Genomic DNA, 19,498 nt, shown 5'->3' on the forward strand with positions numbered 1-19,498 from the left:
AGCTTTTACATTAAAAAAAAGGGCGTTAATATTCTGTGTAACTAGTAACAGGAAGAGATTGTAAGGGATGAAACAAATATTCCATCTCTTCGAGGCTTTAAGTCAACAGTCTTACTAAATACACATTAAAGGAATCATCAAGCAAACTTTGAAGTAGTAGTTCAGACTAAGCCTAATCTGGCTATAGGTATTCACACTTGAATTTTGAATCAACAAGGAATTCTCACAATTAAAACAAAATTTTGTGATAAAGGCACCTACAGAACAGGAAAGACTTCTGAATAGTCATCTGCATTTTTCAAGGTTCTGTGAATTACCCCGTGTACTAAATAGCCAATCAAAGTGATCAGGAAAACCACTCTATCCTTTTTCAGCAAAAGAAATACCAGGTTTACCACTTCTGATATGTGCTGATGTGTGTCAAAACTCATTCTTCCACCCCCAGGCACTTGTGCGATGTCTCAGACAGACAGGAAGTGTGCACGTGGTTTCATCTCTGGTTAGAGCTCAACTTACTTATCATAATACTAATTTTAAAAATACACTGTACACAACTCCACTCAGTAACAATCTGTTCACTTCTTTAGTTTTAAGATCTCAACTCTTGCAGTCAGTCCCCACTTCCTCTCAACAAATTATCTAGGCCAAAGCTGTCTGCCTTGTCCTTATATTCACTGCTCTGAAATCTTGCAATCTTGTGGCTATTACAGCTGTGGGTTTTTTAGCCTCAAAGGCATCCCATTATAATGGATTAGAATTTCATAACGCATTTTTCTTAGTACTTACAAAAAACCTGGTAACATAGCTTGTAGTTAATAGTTGCGTATTAGATTTCTGAAATGGCAACATTCGTAACGCTTTATCTGTTAAAAGGAACAGATGGAATAGGCTCTTTAGTTAAATTTGGGAGGGGAAGAAGAAAAATTATTATGATTTTAAGTGAGAAATTATGAACATACACTGTTTCTGCTGTATTTGCAACCCAAAATACACAACTACCCATGTAAGAATCAAATATGAATTTGTCTTATGTAGAACTGTATGAGCTAACAAATAAATAGCAAGAAGCAAAGCATCACAACAGCCCTGAATGCTACAGAACCAACAGAAGACTTCTAAAAACTTAAGTGCTTTAAGACCTAACTGGTACAAGAGTAAGCATATGGCTTCTTTATGCTAGAAATCTAATCAAGCAGAACTGTTCTGAACCCAAGTCTCATTCATTTACTTGTTTTTTCCTAGTAACTTTGAATGATCATCAGGATGCAGTTTTGATCATTATGGAAAGTTAGGAAACCAGTCTAGTAAAAAGGGTTGAACCAATTCAGTCTTTTAGGAATAAAGCCAGGAATGCCAGGATAAATATTCTAAGATCTCAGAGTCTACCTGCAGAAAACAAAAAAATGTAGCCATAAAAAAAAAAAAGTCAGATAAAAGGGGTTTAAACAATCCAAGTTGTGACAGACACTACCTACTGCCAACACTAGTTCTTCATTTCTGAAACTGAGGGGTGCTGCTACAAGATCACCACCAACAATTAAAGAGACGGTGTGTTCTTTCGTGTTTCTTTTGAGTTGAATTAACTCACTCGTGTAAAAGGGGAAGGCCTTGGCCCTCCAAACGCACATCTACATGAATGATGCCTCCCCCGTCCATCCTCCCTTTTGCATCAGTTCTTGTATGCCTTTGATTAAAGGCTAAAGTGATTTGACTCACCAATTCAACAAATAGCTATTTGTTTCTGTTACTTTTGCTAAACTAGTTTTCGTCCACTTTAGTGAGCTGAATTGTTTCACTGTAGGATCAAACACCAGTTAAAACAGAAGAGGAAAAATCAATGAGTAAACTGGCAGTGTGCCTCAAACTACAACATGAGGCACCACTCAGTAATCATTGTTCAGAAGTTGTAGGTTCTTGCAAAAATACAGAAATCTCAAAAACTAGAAAATATTCTTCTCTTCCCCACCATTTCATGTGTATGCAATAGCATTTTTATATTTAACTTTACATTGCACACTCTAGATTTCTAACATTTTTTACAAATTCGAAAAATTAAATGTATGAAGCCCCTAGCTGGATGAGGAAAATGACATTTACCATGTTACTCGATTTTATGTTTTTTTTTAAAATAACTAGATAATCAAGCTAATTATCTTATCTTCAAAGGATCCCCTAAACAGGGTTTCATCCCTGAAAGCAAGTCAGAGATCTGGGCATCTAACAAACAGCTTTCAGTCCAACATCTCCACTAAATCCCTGAAGTGGCTTTAAACTGGCTGAAAGCACTTCAGTACTGGAGTACATGCAAGGTCAAATGCAAGCTTGTATTCAAAGTCTAATCTACTTGGATAGCACTCAAAAAAACAGTTTATGTTAAGTTTTATATCCACTACACACTATTTGCAAACAAAGCAGGTATTAGCTTTTCCAGTGAAACATTTTTTTCAGATTAAAAAATACTAATTCAACTGAGCATTCTGTAGGAATAGACTGAGTGTTCGTTTTTGTAAGAAACTAGCAAAGCACCATTACCACTATATTACAGAACCAAAGAAAATAGGGGGTTTTTTATTAATCTGTTTTTGTAAAATAAGAAGTCCAGCCTTAAACTGAGAACTAATTTCAAGAAGAATTTCAAGAATTTCAGAATTTCCCACAAAATAAAAACTTGGCTTAATTCAATTTATAAATGTGATCAGTCCTGTCAAAAATAACGATATGTTTGGTTTTACATTCCAGGAAGTTGACATTTAAGGACTGGATTACAGAGAACTTGTACCAAGATGATGACCCAGTGCTGAGACAACCTTTAAAAAGCCTTCAAGGAGCAGAGATCTACAACAGAACAAGAAAACTCTCCATAACCATACAGCTGGACAAGCAAGATTCCTCAGAACAAATCACTGCCTTGCACAGGGAATGATAAACCTTAACTCCATCGAGTTTAACAGCAACAGCAGACACTAAAGCACACTGCATACAGAAAACCCGAGTTTCAGGTTACAGCCATAATGGCAGAGATCAAAATATGAGAAAACATATTCTTTCAATAGTCTCATGGTCTTGTGTGGGTTTAACCTGTTGAGCCCATTAGCACCTTTTGACACAACACATGCACTCAAAAGACATAGTAGACTTTCTCCCCCTTCGCAAAGCCTGATGTTGCTATTAAAAAAAAAAAAAATCAACTAAAGGAATGCTAAATATCACTACAAAGGATAATTTCAGTCAACTACACCTCTACCATCTAGCTTCTGCTGCAAAATGTAGACTTGGTAGAGTTATAGTCACCTAAGTCCCCATTTCAGGCTACATTAAATTAAAAGCATATAGCTTTTACAGATAAGGTATCTTACCCACAGAAAAGAGTTCTATTCTCTCCACCAGCCTGCCTTTTGCTTTTTTCCTGCTTTTCCAAACAGGTTGTTTTCATCTCAGATGAATTGTAAGGGTCAGATTCACTAAGATCCAAACACAGGTAACAGAACCTGAAGAAGCACTTAAGAACAGTCAAACCAGGCTCTCCTTCACTTTCCAGCAACTCGCTGCAGAACTGTCCTCAAATTTCTCCACTGGCTTCAGCAGATTTAGCATACACAGACCAACAGTCTTTCTTCCTTTCTAGCTCGGTGCCAGCAACAACTTTGAAGATTCTCATTTTGCAAACTAGCCAAACCCAAACATTTTTCACTTGTTTTCATTTTTGGACGATCTTTGAATTCAACTAGATGCATACGCTAATGCCTAGACTTTTCCTTATATTTCAGTGTAAGTGAATCCTTATTTGGAACAACTTGGCAGATCTTCACTCCTAGTCTAAACTAGCCTTTTATTCCTAGTCAGTAACCTGCTATTCTTTAGTCTCCGGGGTAAAACATTACACAAGAGCTAACAAAACACGTCTCGTTTGGATAAAACAACTAATACACTAAGAGTGCAATATTTTGGCTTAAAAATAGTTAGTCCTTATATTTGGCTTTCCTGGAATTCCCTATGCCACAATTATGCAATCGAAACAGCTAATATAAGAGAATAAAACTGGAATGAAATTCAAAGACAAGCTAGCCAACAAACCCAACCTTTTAAAGAACTGTAGATAATTTCTAGATACTAAAATATATACACGTGTGCTGGGGGGAGTGGTGTATATAAATACATGTCACCCTGACCACTTTCACTTTTGCAGCATAAATTTTGGAACGTAGAGATTAAAAGTATTATGCTTTATAGGTGTATCTATACTGGTCTCTTTGCAATGTATTTGGCGTGATACATTCTACATATATTTTTCAGTGTCCTGCAGATTTCCTTTCCTGTGTTTTTTCCCTTTTACACTTAGCAAATATTGATTTTTCTCTCCAAACCTCCTATGAAGAAGATTCTTCTTCCTAATAATTATTTAACGTTACATTACTTAAGATTCAAATAGCATACAATAACTATACACATGCAAAACATCAGTAGGTTAGGCTTAGTCCAGCAGAGACTGGAATACATCTGGAGTACAGTCCTACCGTCCTTGAACTGCCTCTAAGTCCTACTACAATATAAATATTTAACTCCATAATATCTTTCTATAAAGAAAGATATTACTTCTTTCAAAATAGTCAAATAATTCTTCAGCTTCCTCTCCCAGTAAGAAGGGGGGAGGGTGGAAAGAAAAAGGCATGGGAATTTAAGGTACCTCCTATTATGCGTGCAAAGAAAGATGGGAACATATATATACACAAATAAATATAATTACAGAAGGACAGCTGCATTAGACAAAGGGTTTTGGGTTTTTAATCTAAACTTTTCATTGTACTGATTTCCCCCCAAAATTCTAGTGGAGCTACAGGTCCCTGAATAACAAACCAACCTACCAACAACAAGCTTGTTTGTCAATTATATCTTCAGATCTCCTTAGAAGCAGGCTACAGAACCCACCTGCAGATCACTGGTTGACAACCACTGCATTAAAGACACCCAGAAGTCAGCTTTTGGAGTCAGGCATAACCAAGGTTAAAAAGGAGAGAAGTTTTAGCATGAATATACACATACTTGCACTATGCAGAAGCATCCAAGCAGCACCAAAACAGATTCAAATTAAGTTTAGTCTGCCACTACTATAAAATGGTTGGTTAAGACTACAGAAAGCTTCCAGTCAGGAAGAGCAGACAGGTGATCAGTTAAGACTGTAGCTATATAATCCACATAATCATAGAATCATAGAATAGTATGGGTTGGAAGGGACCTTTAAAGCTCATCTATTCCAACCTTCCTGCAATGAGCAGGGACATCTTCAACTACATCAGGTTGCTCAGAGCCCCATCCAACCTGACCTTGAATCTATCTAGTCTAAATCTACCCTCTTTTAGTTTAAAACCATTACCCCTTGTACTATCAAGTATCTAAGCCTGGAAGACAAACAAAATAACACTATTTTCTATTAAATCTACTGGTGTTTTCTTAGCAGCATCTATTGGGCCACTGTTGACACACAATATATCAACATCCTTGTAGAAGATAGAAAATAGATGCCTTAACTAAGCCGGACACTGGATAGCTAGGGCAGCACAGAAATTAGTACAGTGAGTAATTTACCTGAAAAACCTACAGTAAATTATAACTCATGCTAAGCTTTGTACTCCAACAAGCTGACTACTTCCATATTGGCACAAGGTATCTCTGCACAACACTGCACTGTAAACTTCCCAAAAGCAGCAGCAGGTAAGTGAACCTGAAGTTATCCCAACAAAAATCACAATGCTGCTTTCCCAAATCATAGCACAAGGCAACCCATACCTCATATCAACTTCTGGTTGAGCTGCTATGGGTGATGTTAAAGAGCCTTGCTGTGGCAAAATATTCTATTGAATAAACTTTGTTTTCACTAACGTAATCTTCTAGATGATTATTTTTCACAGTGCATTTTTCTTTCAGACAGACAGTTCCTCAAACTGTTAAGTAAATTGTAACTCCTCCCCCCACCTGCCAAGCTGTGAAAAGCCAACAACTTATCTGCATATCCCACTTTCCCCAGATTAACAGAAAGAAATGCCAGGACTATGTCTTCTGAAAGAAGACATACGTAACTCAGTACAATTTTACATGGGTAAAAAAAAAGTTATGACTGAAATCTGAAGTCCATAATTATTACTTTTTGCTTTATTTCCTCATTAAAAACTACACTGTTCCTTTAAGAATATTCTCCTATGAGCTAGTTTTACAAGTTTCCTAACTTGTAGGAACACAATCGTTACTTGTAGAAATCTAACAAATGTAAGCACACATACAAACTCCTCTCCCATCTCAACACATTATCTGAGAATACTACTGACCAAATATTACTGCATGGCCAGTAGCAAAGGTATGACAAGAAAATAGATAATTTCTTTTTTTTATTCCCCTCTACAACAGCATTCATCTTCCAGAGTTCTTCTCTGCCTAAATGTAGGAGTTCATTATTTAAGCTTTATGTTTGTGAAAGGAGGTTGGGGGGAAAAAAGCTAAACATTATCAATATGGCAATTATCCAAAGCAGAGATACAAGCTTTTCCTGTTCAACTAAGTTGTATTTGAGAACTCTTTCAAGAATTTTCTATCAGAAAATACCTGTAGCAAACCAAGAATGCAAGCACTAAAAGTAACACAAATATTAAGAGAAACAACCAGTTGAAGATGAGCCTTTAAGAGGAGATTTGTCAAGTGCTGCGTAATTATGAACATTTCTAACATATTTTAAATGTGCACTACGCAGAAAGTAAAAGCGCTACTATAGTACTATAGGGAATAAGAACAATATACAAGCAGCTAGTATTCAGCTAGGTTACTTTTCAAAAGTTAAAGAATTAAAGGATCTAAACTACTTCTTTCATACCTTTTATCAAATTTAACTACCCAGAATGCTTCAGTTTCTTTGGCTACTCATAGCTGCACCTGTTTCCAAAACATCTTCAGCTGGCTTAGCCTGTGACTAATGGCAGCCATTTCCAGGGAGTGGCTATTTAAGGAAAGATCTTTGCTCTGATTCCACAAAAACTCTTCAATATATTAAAGAGCAGAGAGTAAAATTTGTGAAATTGCATAGGTGATACAAGACTCTATTCACTGATTTCAAGTGTGGTGAAGCTATTCTGTAAAGCCCAATTTTTTTCTTAAAAGTCTTTAAGCCTCTTATACTAAAACCTTCATTTTTTAGCCTCTTTTCAAAAAGTAACATTTAGGATTACTAAAGTGAAAGAGAAAAAATCTATCCCAGTTTTACTTGATAGTCTTTTGTATGTCAACAATTCTACTGTTACTTTCCACATGAAACCTCATTCTGTTCTCAAAAGTTCAACAAGAGGCACCCTAAGAGGTCTCTGGTACCCGAGACAACGCAGCATTCTCACAATACCTATAAATAAAATATCAGTGTCTCTGTCAAATTAGCAGCTTATGGTATCAACTACATATGTCAATGAAATTCTAATTAATTATATTTTTATGATCAACATTTTTCCCTAAACCTAAGTTGATACTTGAAGAGAAATTCCGAAGTACACAGCTTAAAGAATAAACCTAACCTTCCAATACTACTGTATGACTAATCAGCCCACTGTAATATTTGCTTTACAGAAGTATTGTGCATCACCACTGCTATAAGCAGAATACCCAGCTGAAGAGTTCATACCGGCCCTTCTAAGCCATAGATGTGTGCCTACATACTCATTTGTATACTTGGCTGGAATGTTCTTTCAGTGAGCACAAAAGCTGTATTCAGAGAAAGTGGCAGACAAAAGAAAAGATGTTACAGTTCCTCTAAGATTAAGGAGTTTTCTTGTAAACACAGGATAGTCCCATTTGCAGATGGCATTCAAGTATTGCAGTGCATTTTTTTCTTCTCAAGTTTGATACTGAGCAAGCGTAGTAAGGATAACCAGCTACAGCAATAAGACAGCAAAGTTCTGGAACTGTATCTGGTTATGTCTGGAATCAAGCACCTGAAGATTACCATCTTCTCTTTTTTTTTAAAATACATTTCTATGAAGATAATAAAAGCTTCCTCAAAATTCCAACTAAGTAAACACAGTATACACAGCTTGAGAAACTTGATCAGGCCAGCTTAAGTATCATGAATGATTTTTATTCCACATAATAGATGCTATGTTTGATATTTATTGTCAAACCATAATTAAGAATTTATTACACCATTTCAAATGTTCAATTAAGTGCTGTTGCACAAGTTATTCCAGCCAGAAACAGGTAGGATTGTTCTCTATTTTAATGCAAAATAGACTAAGTATAATTTTACTGAACTGAAATCAGTGCTAATGAAGAGATATAAATAAAAACATTCCACTCATTTAAAATGACCTACTACCACTTAAGTTGTTATCTAGATGCTACCAATGCCATGTACATTACCAGTGAAAAAAGTCTGTCATGGGGGGCATACACCCACCTCTCTATCATTGATATACTATTATTATGCTGTCATCAAGAGAATTTTTCTTACTATATAGAATGTAACAAAAGCAACTCATTCACTTTACTCGCCTCTAAAAACCTGAATCACTCTACACTATTAAGTACACATATAAATATAAGCTCTGTATTATCTGAGAAAAGTCAGTGTATGAAATAAGAGATTTATTTTAATACCGTGAAATATGTTTAGCTTATCAATCCAAATATTTTGGCTACCATCAGGCAAAATAAATTGAAATGAGAATATTAGCTCAACAGCCAAAGAATTACCAACAAAGAAAAACTTAATTACTGCAAACAGACACCTATATACATACTAATACTTTCTGTTAACTTAATGTTAAATTTTTCCAGGGAACACAGTTAAAACAGCAGCCTCAGTAGCAGCCCAATTCCAAAATGGATCCAAAGTAGTAGAATATATTTAAAGTGTGACTCTTTGCAGGTTCCAGCCCATGTATCCAATGTATCCATGTATCACGAGGTGACATCATCTTTTGTACTACTTGATATTTAGGAATGTAAAAACTGCACTAGTAATCTGTAAGAAATTGAATGAATCCAAGCTTTAATGTCTTTTACATCATCCAACATCGGAAGAAAATAGGCATGAAATTTCTGCAAAGACGACAAAAACACTGCAGTTACCCAAATCATGTGCTATGGGTAAATGTATGTGGACTGTCATTATAAAGTTCTGGAAGAGCACCTCAGAATAAATCTGTGTTCACAAAATAATTAAACTTTAAGTTATTTGCATTGTCTTCATTTTTGTCTCTGTTCCAGGCAGCAAGGTATTGGTACATATCATACTCCAATTTTTAAACTATAGTGCAGGCTTACTTATGCTAAAGTACTTCACTGTCTCCCTTGATGCACATCTAGCATGACAACCTTCTAAAGAAATTAAAGGGGAAATTTATAAAATTATTGCTATGTTTTAAAAAATACTTTTATATTTATGGAAGCACCAAGATTAAAAATTATGTATATTTATGTCTACATTTAGTGATTTAATTTGCGGTAACATTCATTAAATATTACAGCAACATCTATCTTCCAATAAGCAGTGCAGCAAAATAAGTTAAAAAGTGAAAACACATATTCCATTAGAGATTCCTAAATTCTGAAATGCTGGTATAACATGTACTCATTTCCAAAATGTCTCAACCCCTTACTGTTTCTCCCAGGAAAAGAAATTATATTAAACTAGGTGTCACAGCATTAACAAAAGATTAAACTATCATTCTTTCACTTATACACGCATACAGGATATTGGAAAGTCTATCTTCCACCATTATAAATTAATTTAAAGCATTCTTTGTGATCTGAGAAGAATGTATTCTACATTTATCTTTAAGAAAACATGAAGTGGACTATTTTAAATGTACAAATAAGAGATTTAGCACTTGCAATCCACTGTTGAGAGGATAGCTGAAAATCTGAGGGAAAAAAAATTACCGCAGTGGATCAGGTTGCCCTGCCACAAACTGGAACACTTTTTTCAGGTCAGAAGAGAATGTGAAAACACAAACACACAAAAAAATTACTCCCTGTTACAGTCTTTATTACCAGCTGAAACCTTGCACCAGATACACTTGGTTATGAATTTTGCTGAAGTCAAATCCCATTTCCCTGCCCTTAGAAGGATGGCGTAAACAATGCACAATAAGGTAGAAGCACATCTAAAAGGGAAAAGGGAAAGAATGCCAGATAAAAGCTCAATAAGAACCCCAGTTCTTGGAAAGGAAGATAACAACTGTCATCCAAATTTTTGCACTAAGTTTCTGGTAATAAACGGAAAGTGTCATACACCTTACTCTACCATCTCCAACTGGCGTAACTCCTGACTGTGACCAGGTCTCCACTAACCTATCTATAAATATATGGGCCTTCTTAACCTACAAAGAATCAAAAGCTTGACTTCTATTCCATTCTAGTTCCTTAAAGTTAAGAGTGATCCCCAAATTATTGTTTCTGACTGTTTTGGTTTGGAATAAAGGTAGCACAATTGCCTTATCTTTTCCACCCAATGGTAAAAATACCTATTGCCAGAATGTATTAACATAAATATTGGTTACATGAAGATTGCAAACTTTACAGGATAGGAATCTAATATTTATAAATATTTTTCTGCAGAAAACTGTAACAACTGTTTCTCTAGCTTAAGGGGTAAAAGACATTATTATTAATCGTACTCTTTCCAACTATTGAGTAAGAACTTGAGGGGAGTGGGGAAGCAAAGTGTATGTTGGCGTCCTTAAAAAATACTTAAAATACTTTCTTTTTTGTATCTAATACTAACTCTTCTTTAAAATCTCTCAATCTTTTGAATTTGGAATTAATGTTTATCATATCAAAAATTCAATTTTATTCATCACCTTCAAGGCGCATCATCAATTCCATTTAATCTTTTCACTCAATACCTTCTAGAAAACATGGACTTCAAACCTATAGAAAGTGCAGTGTTCTAGGTAGCAAGCAAGCCTAGAAAACCTCTGAGGCAATTTCACATTGTAGACAGCTTACAAAATGTTTAGCCTGATGACTGAAAACTGCTAACTTGGCAGAGGGATGGGGAAGAAGGTGTGTTCACAAGCAGTTTAAACCAATCCAAATGAGCCTCGGTGCACTTCTGCTTTCCTCCCCTTCCTTCCTCCATCCCAATGCTAAGGATCAGCCAGGTCAGGGACTGGCTGCAACTGAAGAGTATATATATTTGATTGTTGTTGAGTTATTTTCAGTTTGATTCAGTCCACCCTGGGACCACACAAATGGACTGCTAGCACAAAAGACAACAAGAATAAATAGCTGGGAGTGGAAGAAGGAGACAAGACTGCATTCTTCCATGACCATACAAGGTTAATTTGACAAACTACTTATGAAAACAGATCTTTTGCTGTAGGTTGGTGGGGCAACAGATTAGACAGTGAGAAGACCAAACACTCTCTTCTGCCCAAGAACAGTGTTAGTCACCAGTTAGTCCAACCTGGGTGATGTGCTGTGCAACACTTAGCTTAAATAACAACTGATGAATGCTGTCTCTAAATAGCGTACTCCTTAAGGTGGTCTGCCAAAGTCACCATCAAAGACTATGCAATTTGGGAGTTTTGGATGCTTAAAGGTCTTTTCTTTGGTGTACTGACTACCCTCTTCAGAGCACATAGTCTCAAAGACAACAGCAATGGAAACAAGTAACTCCAGGTTAACTGGAGATTACTACTGCTTTTGCTCACAGTAAGGACAATGCCTTCTCATAGTTAGGTACTACAGTATTGCTGCTTAGCTCATAAGAAAAATCTCCTTCATAGTGCTCCCTCCCAGGTTCAGGAAACCCCAAAATAGTACTGCACATTCAATTAATTAATATACACTCACACAGCGGCCACACATAATGCGGGCAGGTCACCTCGGTCCTAGTTTTCTACAGGTAACTCAGCAACACCCTCCACCACCCTGCTCTTGACAGTCTCACACAGCTGCCTTTCCAGCGCTTGCTTATAAACACTTCTTGCTAAACAGGTCATGACTGCTTTATATGCTGCCTTCCACGCCAAAAGAAAAAAAAAAAAAGTAGTACAATACTGCTTTATTGAATTTCTTCCCTAGTTCAAACTAATCTTCAGAAGGAAAATAAGATGTCTTGTCAAGTACAGAATATCAAAGTTACTGTCTTTTCCATACTTGAATTCCCTAAAATATCCTCTCATCTGGTCACCCCATGTTAACAAAAAAAGGAAAAAAACCCAACACCCAAACCACCCAGATTTATGACCTTACATCAAAACCTTTTAAAATAATTATTAAAAAAACTATTAAATCACTAACATTTAGTTTATGCATAGGGCTAAACAATTTTCCTTAGTCCCCTGGAGGCCTTTAGAAATCTTATAGAAAAAACCCATTCCATGAACACACGAGCAAATACCCAGTGGGTGGTAGTAAGCACAGTAACTGGACAACACTGTAAGTGCTAAATAGGAAAGGCAGAAAAGAAGTATTTGTTAGTGAAGCATGTCAACAAAAAAGCAAGCAGCCATACAAGCCCTGATTTACCAACATTTCTCAACTGTGACCTAAATCATATTTAAGGCGAAAACAGTTCAAGATCCATGTTTATTCAGAATTGTACATTTCTGTAAAAATATATGAAGTGCCTATTGTAGTTAAGTAGAACTGCAGAGAACCCACTATAGCATTTCACAACAGGTTAACTACTTTCATGTAAGCATGAACTGATGAATAATCTAGCATATGAATGGCTCTGTATAACATCAGGGTACCCAGGAAATTTAAGCTGTAGGTTTTTCTATAAAATTTGCTACCTTTTTCAAATTAGGAAATCTCAAACTCCCTTTATTTTTATTCTTCAGCCTATTATAAAAGAATATACTTGTAAGGAAAAAGTGTGTAACTGTAGGATTTAAACAAAAATTTGAAACCAATTTGCAACAACAGTATCATTTCCATCTTTCTTGAAGTTAGCCCTTTTTTTTTAGCTTACATGACCAGTGAAGCACCCAGGGTAAGTATTTGACAGTGATTATAAAGCTTAATACCTCAAAACCATTGCATTTTGCTTTGAAAGACTTCAACTATAATGCAGAATTTCTTTGAAAACAAGACACACAGTGTGCATCACAGCATGCTTCCGCACTACATGTATACAATACTTGTTTCGCTTTACAAAGTGAACTGAATAACCGTCTCAAAGTGTGCTAGTGAAGATATGCATATTCATTATTGTCTACTAACATTTTTCTTAGTGTCCTGATAAAATGGTCATGCTGCTGTGAGAATGCTGACCCAAAAATTCTTCACCAACTTTGAAGATAATAACACAGGCAAATTAACTTTTCTAATGCCCACAGTTTATTATAACCTCAGTCTTCTCAGTCTAACACAGCCTTTTTTCCACTAGGTGGTCTAATTAACTTTGAGTCCTTATCAACTCAGCTACTGAACAGTCCTATACTAAACACGCAGATTTGAGTTCAAGATTTCCATGTTGTTTAGCCACTGTAAAATATACTAAGATCGGCATTTCAAAAGTGCAAATAACCAATTTCAAAATAACATAGATTATTCCAACATGACTTGTAATTGCTTGGTGCAAGTGGTGTTTGCTTTCCTTTCTACATAATTATGCAAGCATGAGGAAGTCAATAACTGCCTCTGATCATTTGTTCAAACTGGAACATCAGGACAGAATTTAAGAAAATAATTTTTCATAATGCAAAAGCAAATGACAGGGGAAAACCACGTCTTAAGACTTACCTGTTCTCCTACCTCCAGCACAAAAACTACTCTAATGATACTCTTCCTCTACAAATCTCCATTTCTGCTGTAATTCAAATAGTTAACTAGAAAGTGAAAGGTCACTACATTCCGTGACTGGTTTCCAGCCTGCATAAGAGCAACAGGACTTTTAGCTGACTTGTGCTTGAAGTTGGAAACTAGTGACTGAAAAGTTTGCTAGATATTTCACTTTTGTCCCCTGCCATACTGGCAGAGAATAACAAGCAGCAGACTGACTGGCTTTAAGGAAAAGCAGTTACAGCATCAGTGTGCACCAGTGATCTCTGTGGATAGCTAGAAAGGTCACTAGGAAAGAATACTGAAACCAAAATGTGAATTCAGGATGAATTTAAAACAAAACAAAAATCCATCGTAAACTGTACGTATGGCTTCCTTAATTTGTTAGTGTGGCAGCATCAAGCAAGCACTCTGGAACATCTAGGGCTTCCAAATAGAAATATCTACAACCATTAAATATTTCATATTTTACAGACTGAAAAACATTAACATGCAAATAGCATCAAGACATTTAAACAATCATTTCAGATCACTTAATTCATACTGCCTTGTTCTAGCTTCTGGGACAGACACTATTTTTATCTCCAGTCAGCAGTGAACTTTTTACCTACCGTGGGTATATTACCCTCATTCACATATTTAAATACCAAGCAAATGCTGCGATACATATTAAAAATCTCAGGAGCATTTACAATAGTTCTTTAGTACAAATCATTGGTGAAACCAAGCTTGTGTTTCTTTTTTTCTTTAAAAGCAGTGACTCTGCTTTCCTGAAGTTTATTTCCTGACTTTGGGGAAAAAATAAAAACAAGCTATAATAATGTTTTTATATATATTGCTACCTACTTAGTAGGTAGTAATTTGATGGCATGCAATTAGTTTTTAAATAATCAAAAGATTCTACATGCTTCCAAAGCATACTTAATGCATAAAGACCTCATGCAAAAGGTGCCCAAGTTGCACAAACAAAAAAAACCCACTTCACTACAACATACAAATCACACTAGCCATTACCTGTACAACATATTAACTACTATCAGAGGTCATCCAACCACAGGAAAAAGCCTGATTTAGTAGAACATCACAGTAATGAGCACAACGATGTCAAGACTTGAATAGTTCTTGTAAGTCATATTTCAAGATTCCAGGACTGCCTTCAAGTGGTCTTTGCAGTCCATGGGAGGACTATGTAACACGCTAAAGTTACCAGTTTATACAAGGGACTTTATTTACTCGGATTAAGTTGGGTTATTGCAGGGAGAACAATTATGCCAACAGCTTTGGAGGTGGTAATCTCTTAGCAGGCAGCACACCTCTCTTGCCTCAGAGTGTTATGAAGTGCAAGAGCATGAGTGACTTACAGCTTTCTATCAATAGGACTCGGTGCTCTTCCTAAATATACCTCACTGTGTTTTACACAGAATGATAAACATTCTGTCCATACTACACAGATGGGAAAAATGAGTCAGTAAAGCTAAATGAGTTGTACAAGTTCACCCAAAGAGACAGAGATACCCACAAGGAATCCAGTTCTAATGCTCTATGCACCGAAATACACAACCCTCTGCACCTGAAAGAATGACCAAGGCATAAATCAAAACAGGGCCCTCAATCGTGCAGTCAGCAGCAAGTCTGCAGTCAGCAGACTCAAAGTAAGACTAGTCCTTAAAGCATTAAATCCTCTACATGCTGAAGTGTCCTTGAGGCATAATCTTTCAATAACTTACAAAATAAATGCATACAAATATACAGTCATATTTAAACAGTATCTTGATCTAGTATAGTCAATGTTACCTGGTGGTGATACGAACAGAAAGCTAATATTTCTCTTAAGCACTCTCCCTTACTGCTTCTTATTGGACTAACTCGTATCCTTGTAAGCTTAGAAAATAAATGACAAATTTAAGACAGGCAGAAAGACTGATGCACTGTATTACTCCTAAAAATCTTAAAAAACAGTCTTGGCTAGACTTAGAAATTTCTGTTGAGTTACAACTCAGTTAAAAGTTTCACTGTAGTAACTAAAGCTTCAATGTAATGACTTACAGATTAACCCCACTTAACATTACAGGACACAGTAAATAAAGCACTGGGACTTATCTCAAGCATATGTAAGTGTAATGCTACACACACACAAATTGCAAAAATTGAAGACTGAAATTTAGGATTTGAACACCCTGGCAGAATTAATCCAGATTTAAAAAATAAATAAAAATGCAATAGTAGCACAAATCTTACCACAGAATAAGCTGAAAGCTTTTTTAAAAATATGGCTCTATTAAGAGGTTTCTGCATTTGCTACTTTAAATTTAAGCATTTGTTATATGTTTAATTCAGCCTGAAGTGGGTCTCTATCACTGTTTCACAGAGCACTTTGCATTCCACTTGTGATCCGACCTCCTCATCCTCCCATCTGTCTATCTACATATTTATATGGCTCTATAACCACAGTATCTGAAGCTAATCTCTATGGCAACTGTAAGATTTGTTTACATGGAAAAAGAATATTAGAAATTTATGTAAATTTAGCTGTCATTTAAATAAGTGTTTCTCCTTCTGGCGGAAAACAGCTCGCTGCACTGCTTCCTATTTCTCTTGCTTCCATCTCCTGAACCCCCATCAGGCAACGAGCCACGTTTGGAAAGCTCCGTATCAAACTACTTCAACCGCCTGTTGTTGTAAATTCATACACAGTTTACTTTTAATGAGAAAGACATATGCAGTATTTTAGATCTTAACACTTGTCAAAGAAAGATCATAGGGAAAGCAATTAAAACATGATTTTTTAAAAGATACTGCCATTAAGTCAAAGTAAAAAAACCATGCTAAACCTTTAACAGCTATACAAAAAAACTTAGTTTACTGCTCAGCAACTCAGATCAATCTAGAAAGTAAAACAGTCCATATCATTTACCATTTCCAGCAGTAAATATAGTACTAGGCACACACTTTACATAATACTCATTCAGACAGCAGGCACAACTCTGATAGTGCAAGACCCCACATCCAGACTGCTCTTTTTTATTAATAAATACCATAAAGATGATGTATCACAGGTTTCCAACCATTATTTTTTATAAGATTTACAGTATTTTGAAATGAGATTTACTGCAACCCAGAAGCACTGTGAGCTGAATTACATGGGGGTCACAGTAACATAACCAGCAATTTGAGCAAGACATCACCAGCAAAATGATTTAAAAAAATAACAAACTCTGCTGTTAAAAACTACTTTTAGATACACAGATCTTTGCCACACAGAGAAGAAAGCATTCTATTCCATCAACTCAATTTTTTTCTATAAAACTTGCATAATATAATGAAAATAGTCTAGAAAAGTCTAAGAGAAGAAAAATGAGCAACATTGAGGTACATGAATACAACACAGCACTGAGAAGAAAATTAGAGCCTGTTCAAAAATCTTTCTGCACCTTACAGCAATTATTTCACTGCAGAGACGCTCTTGCATGCACCCTCCCTGACCGTATCAAGACTATTCATTCAGCAAAAGTCCTATTAACAAATAGAAAGTCAGCAAATCTACCGTTTAACCTCTATTCAAGTAAACACAGTTGTATAGCCAGCATTTCCCCTGCAACGTTACTTTCTCAAGCAGGGTGACTGTACCCTGCTCCTCCATGAAGCAAGCTCAGCCCAGGCAGCCATGTCCTTATTCTCCTACAAACAATGTTTCTGAAGGAGAACAACCCCCGGTCACAGAACTTACAGTTTCCCCCAGCACAACGCAGCACCGCAAAGCCTGCCCCATCGTCAGCAAACCAGCTAAGGCATCAAAACACAGCAGTGGGGGCGAAGCAGCCCGCAGTCTGGATCTGCACCAGCACCGAGCCTCGCACCGGGGTCGGGACAGATGGACTGACAGATAGAACAGCGTTTCTTCATGCAACCCTCCCTTCTTTCCCCTCCCTGACACAAAAGCAAACGTTTTACCTTCATGATGAGCTCAGGCTGCGGTAAAAGCCTCGATAGGGGCTGAGCGGCCGAGGCTGGACCTGGAATTTAAAACAAAGCGCTAAGGCACCGCACCAGCCGCTCGCACCGGGCGGGGGGAGGGGAGGCAGGGATCGGGGTTGGAGCGCTGGGCTCCTCCCGAAACTCCCCCTTTCCTTCCCCGGATCCCCCCTTTCTCCCCTCTTTCCTCGGCCGCTGCTTCCCCTCCAGCTCCCGCACACCGCGGCTTCCCTTACACTCGGTGCCACTGACGCCATTTCTGTCAGAGGAGGAGAAACTTGCCACAACAACAACCCACCCTCGGCCTCCCCGGCTGCCGCCGAGCGGGGGGGGGGAGGGGGGGAGGAGGAAGGCGTCCCCGGCTGCCTCCCCGGGGCGCTGCGCCCCCTCCCCGGGCACCAAGCGACGGGAGGGGACCCGCAGGGGTCCCAGCCCTGGGAACACTCCCACACACTTTACCGCGGGGAGCCGGAGAGAGGGAAAGAGGAGAGAGGGAAGGAAGCTCTTCCTCCATTGTACGAGGAAGAGTGCCTGTGTGCGCGGTGGGGGAGCGGGGTGTCGGTAGCAGCCCCCCCCTCCCCTCCCGACACACACACACGCTTTTGTAGGGGCTGCGGCTCCGGATCGCGGCGGCTCCTCCCCGCCCCCCCCCTCAAATAAAGGAAAGCGCTGACTCCGCGGCAGGAGTTTCAGCAGCAACAGCCGCAACTCCCCGGCTCGGCGCAGCGGGCCCGGGCGGGGGGAGGGCGGGAGGGAGGGAGGCGGCGGAGAGGAAGAAAAGGAAGAAGAAGAAAAGAAAGGAGTGGGGACGGGGAGGGAGGGAGGCGGGGAGAAAGGGGCCCGACCTGCTCGGCGGGGACACGGATGGGGGGGGAGGAGGGGGCTCCGTCCCCTCCCGGCGGAGGGGGCTGGAGAAGCCGCCGGTCCCTCCTGCACGCAGGCGGCATCCGATCCACTCCCCCCCCCCGCCCCGACGCTGGGTGTTTGGGGGGGGGGGGCGGAAGGAGAAGGAGGATCGGCGAGTCCCGCCGCAGTCTCGCTACGAGGAGAAAAACAACCGCCCTCCTCCCCCCCGCACACACGCCCCGCCGCCGCCCGGCCCCGCACCACCCCCCGGGCCTCGCACCGACCCCCACCCGCCGGCGGCGGTGCCGGGGGGCTCTTTCGCCGGCTCGGTGCCGTTACCTTTGTTCCGCGGCGCCCGCCCGCCCGCTACTCCCCCGACCCGAGGCGGGGGTGGGGGGGAGGGAGCGAAGAGAACGGGGCGAAGCCTCCTCTCAGGCCCGGGCCCCCTCAGCCTCGGCCCCCGCTCAGTGCTCCGCCAACGGCTCTGCTCGCAGCGGCTCCGCGCGGCGGGGCCGATCCGTCCTGCGCGGACCCGGCAGTGGCAGCAGTGACTGCTGGGCTCGGAGTCTCTCGGTCCCCCTCCCCCTCCCACACCGACTGACTGACGGACGGACGGACAGACGGACCAGAACACGCCCCTCTCCCCGCCTCCTCCATTGGGCCCCAGTCCGCAGAGCCCGCCCTTCCCTCAACCCCATTGGCCGTCGCATCGGAAATACTGACATCATTTTTCTCCACTTCTATGGAAACTGGGACTCGGTGCCGAGGGTGCTCATGGGTGACGCTGTTCGCCCTCGCCGTTTCTCCCGGCTCGAGGTGCGGTTCGGCGCGAGGGGCGAACTACACCTCCCAGGGCGCACCGCGCGCAGCGGCCGCGAGGGAATGGAGCCCTCGCCGAATGCTAATGAGCCGA

General features: G+C 39.4%; 1 protein-coding gene across 1 annotated transcript in view; it reads right to left on the minus strand.

The window, feature by feature from the left end:
• ARID4B (AT-rich interaction domain 4B) overlaps positions 1 to 17,536 on the minus strand; it is a gene marked incomplete at both ends in the record, with an annotated part of 68,093 nt that extends 50,557 nt beyond the window's left edge. The window contains 2 exons of the mRNA XM_081998566.1: positions 10,024 to 10,136; positions 17,495 to 17,536. Coding sequence (XP_081854692.1) covers positions 10,024 to 10,136; positions 17,495 to 17,536 — 155 coding nt within the window. The remainder of the gene's footprint in view (positions 1 to 10,023; positions 10,137 to 17,494) is intronic.
• Between the last annotated feature and the right edge of the window lie 1,962 nt (positions 17,537 to 19,498).

The sequence above is a fragment of the Phaethon aethereus genome (assembly GCF_964289735.1).
Source record: "Phaethon aethereus genome assembly, chromosome: 3".
Taxonomy (NCBI): Eukaryota; Metazoa; Chordata; class Aves; order Phaethontiformes; family Phaethontidae; genus Phaethon; species Phaethon aethereus.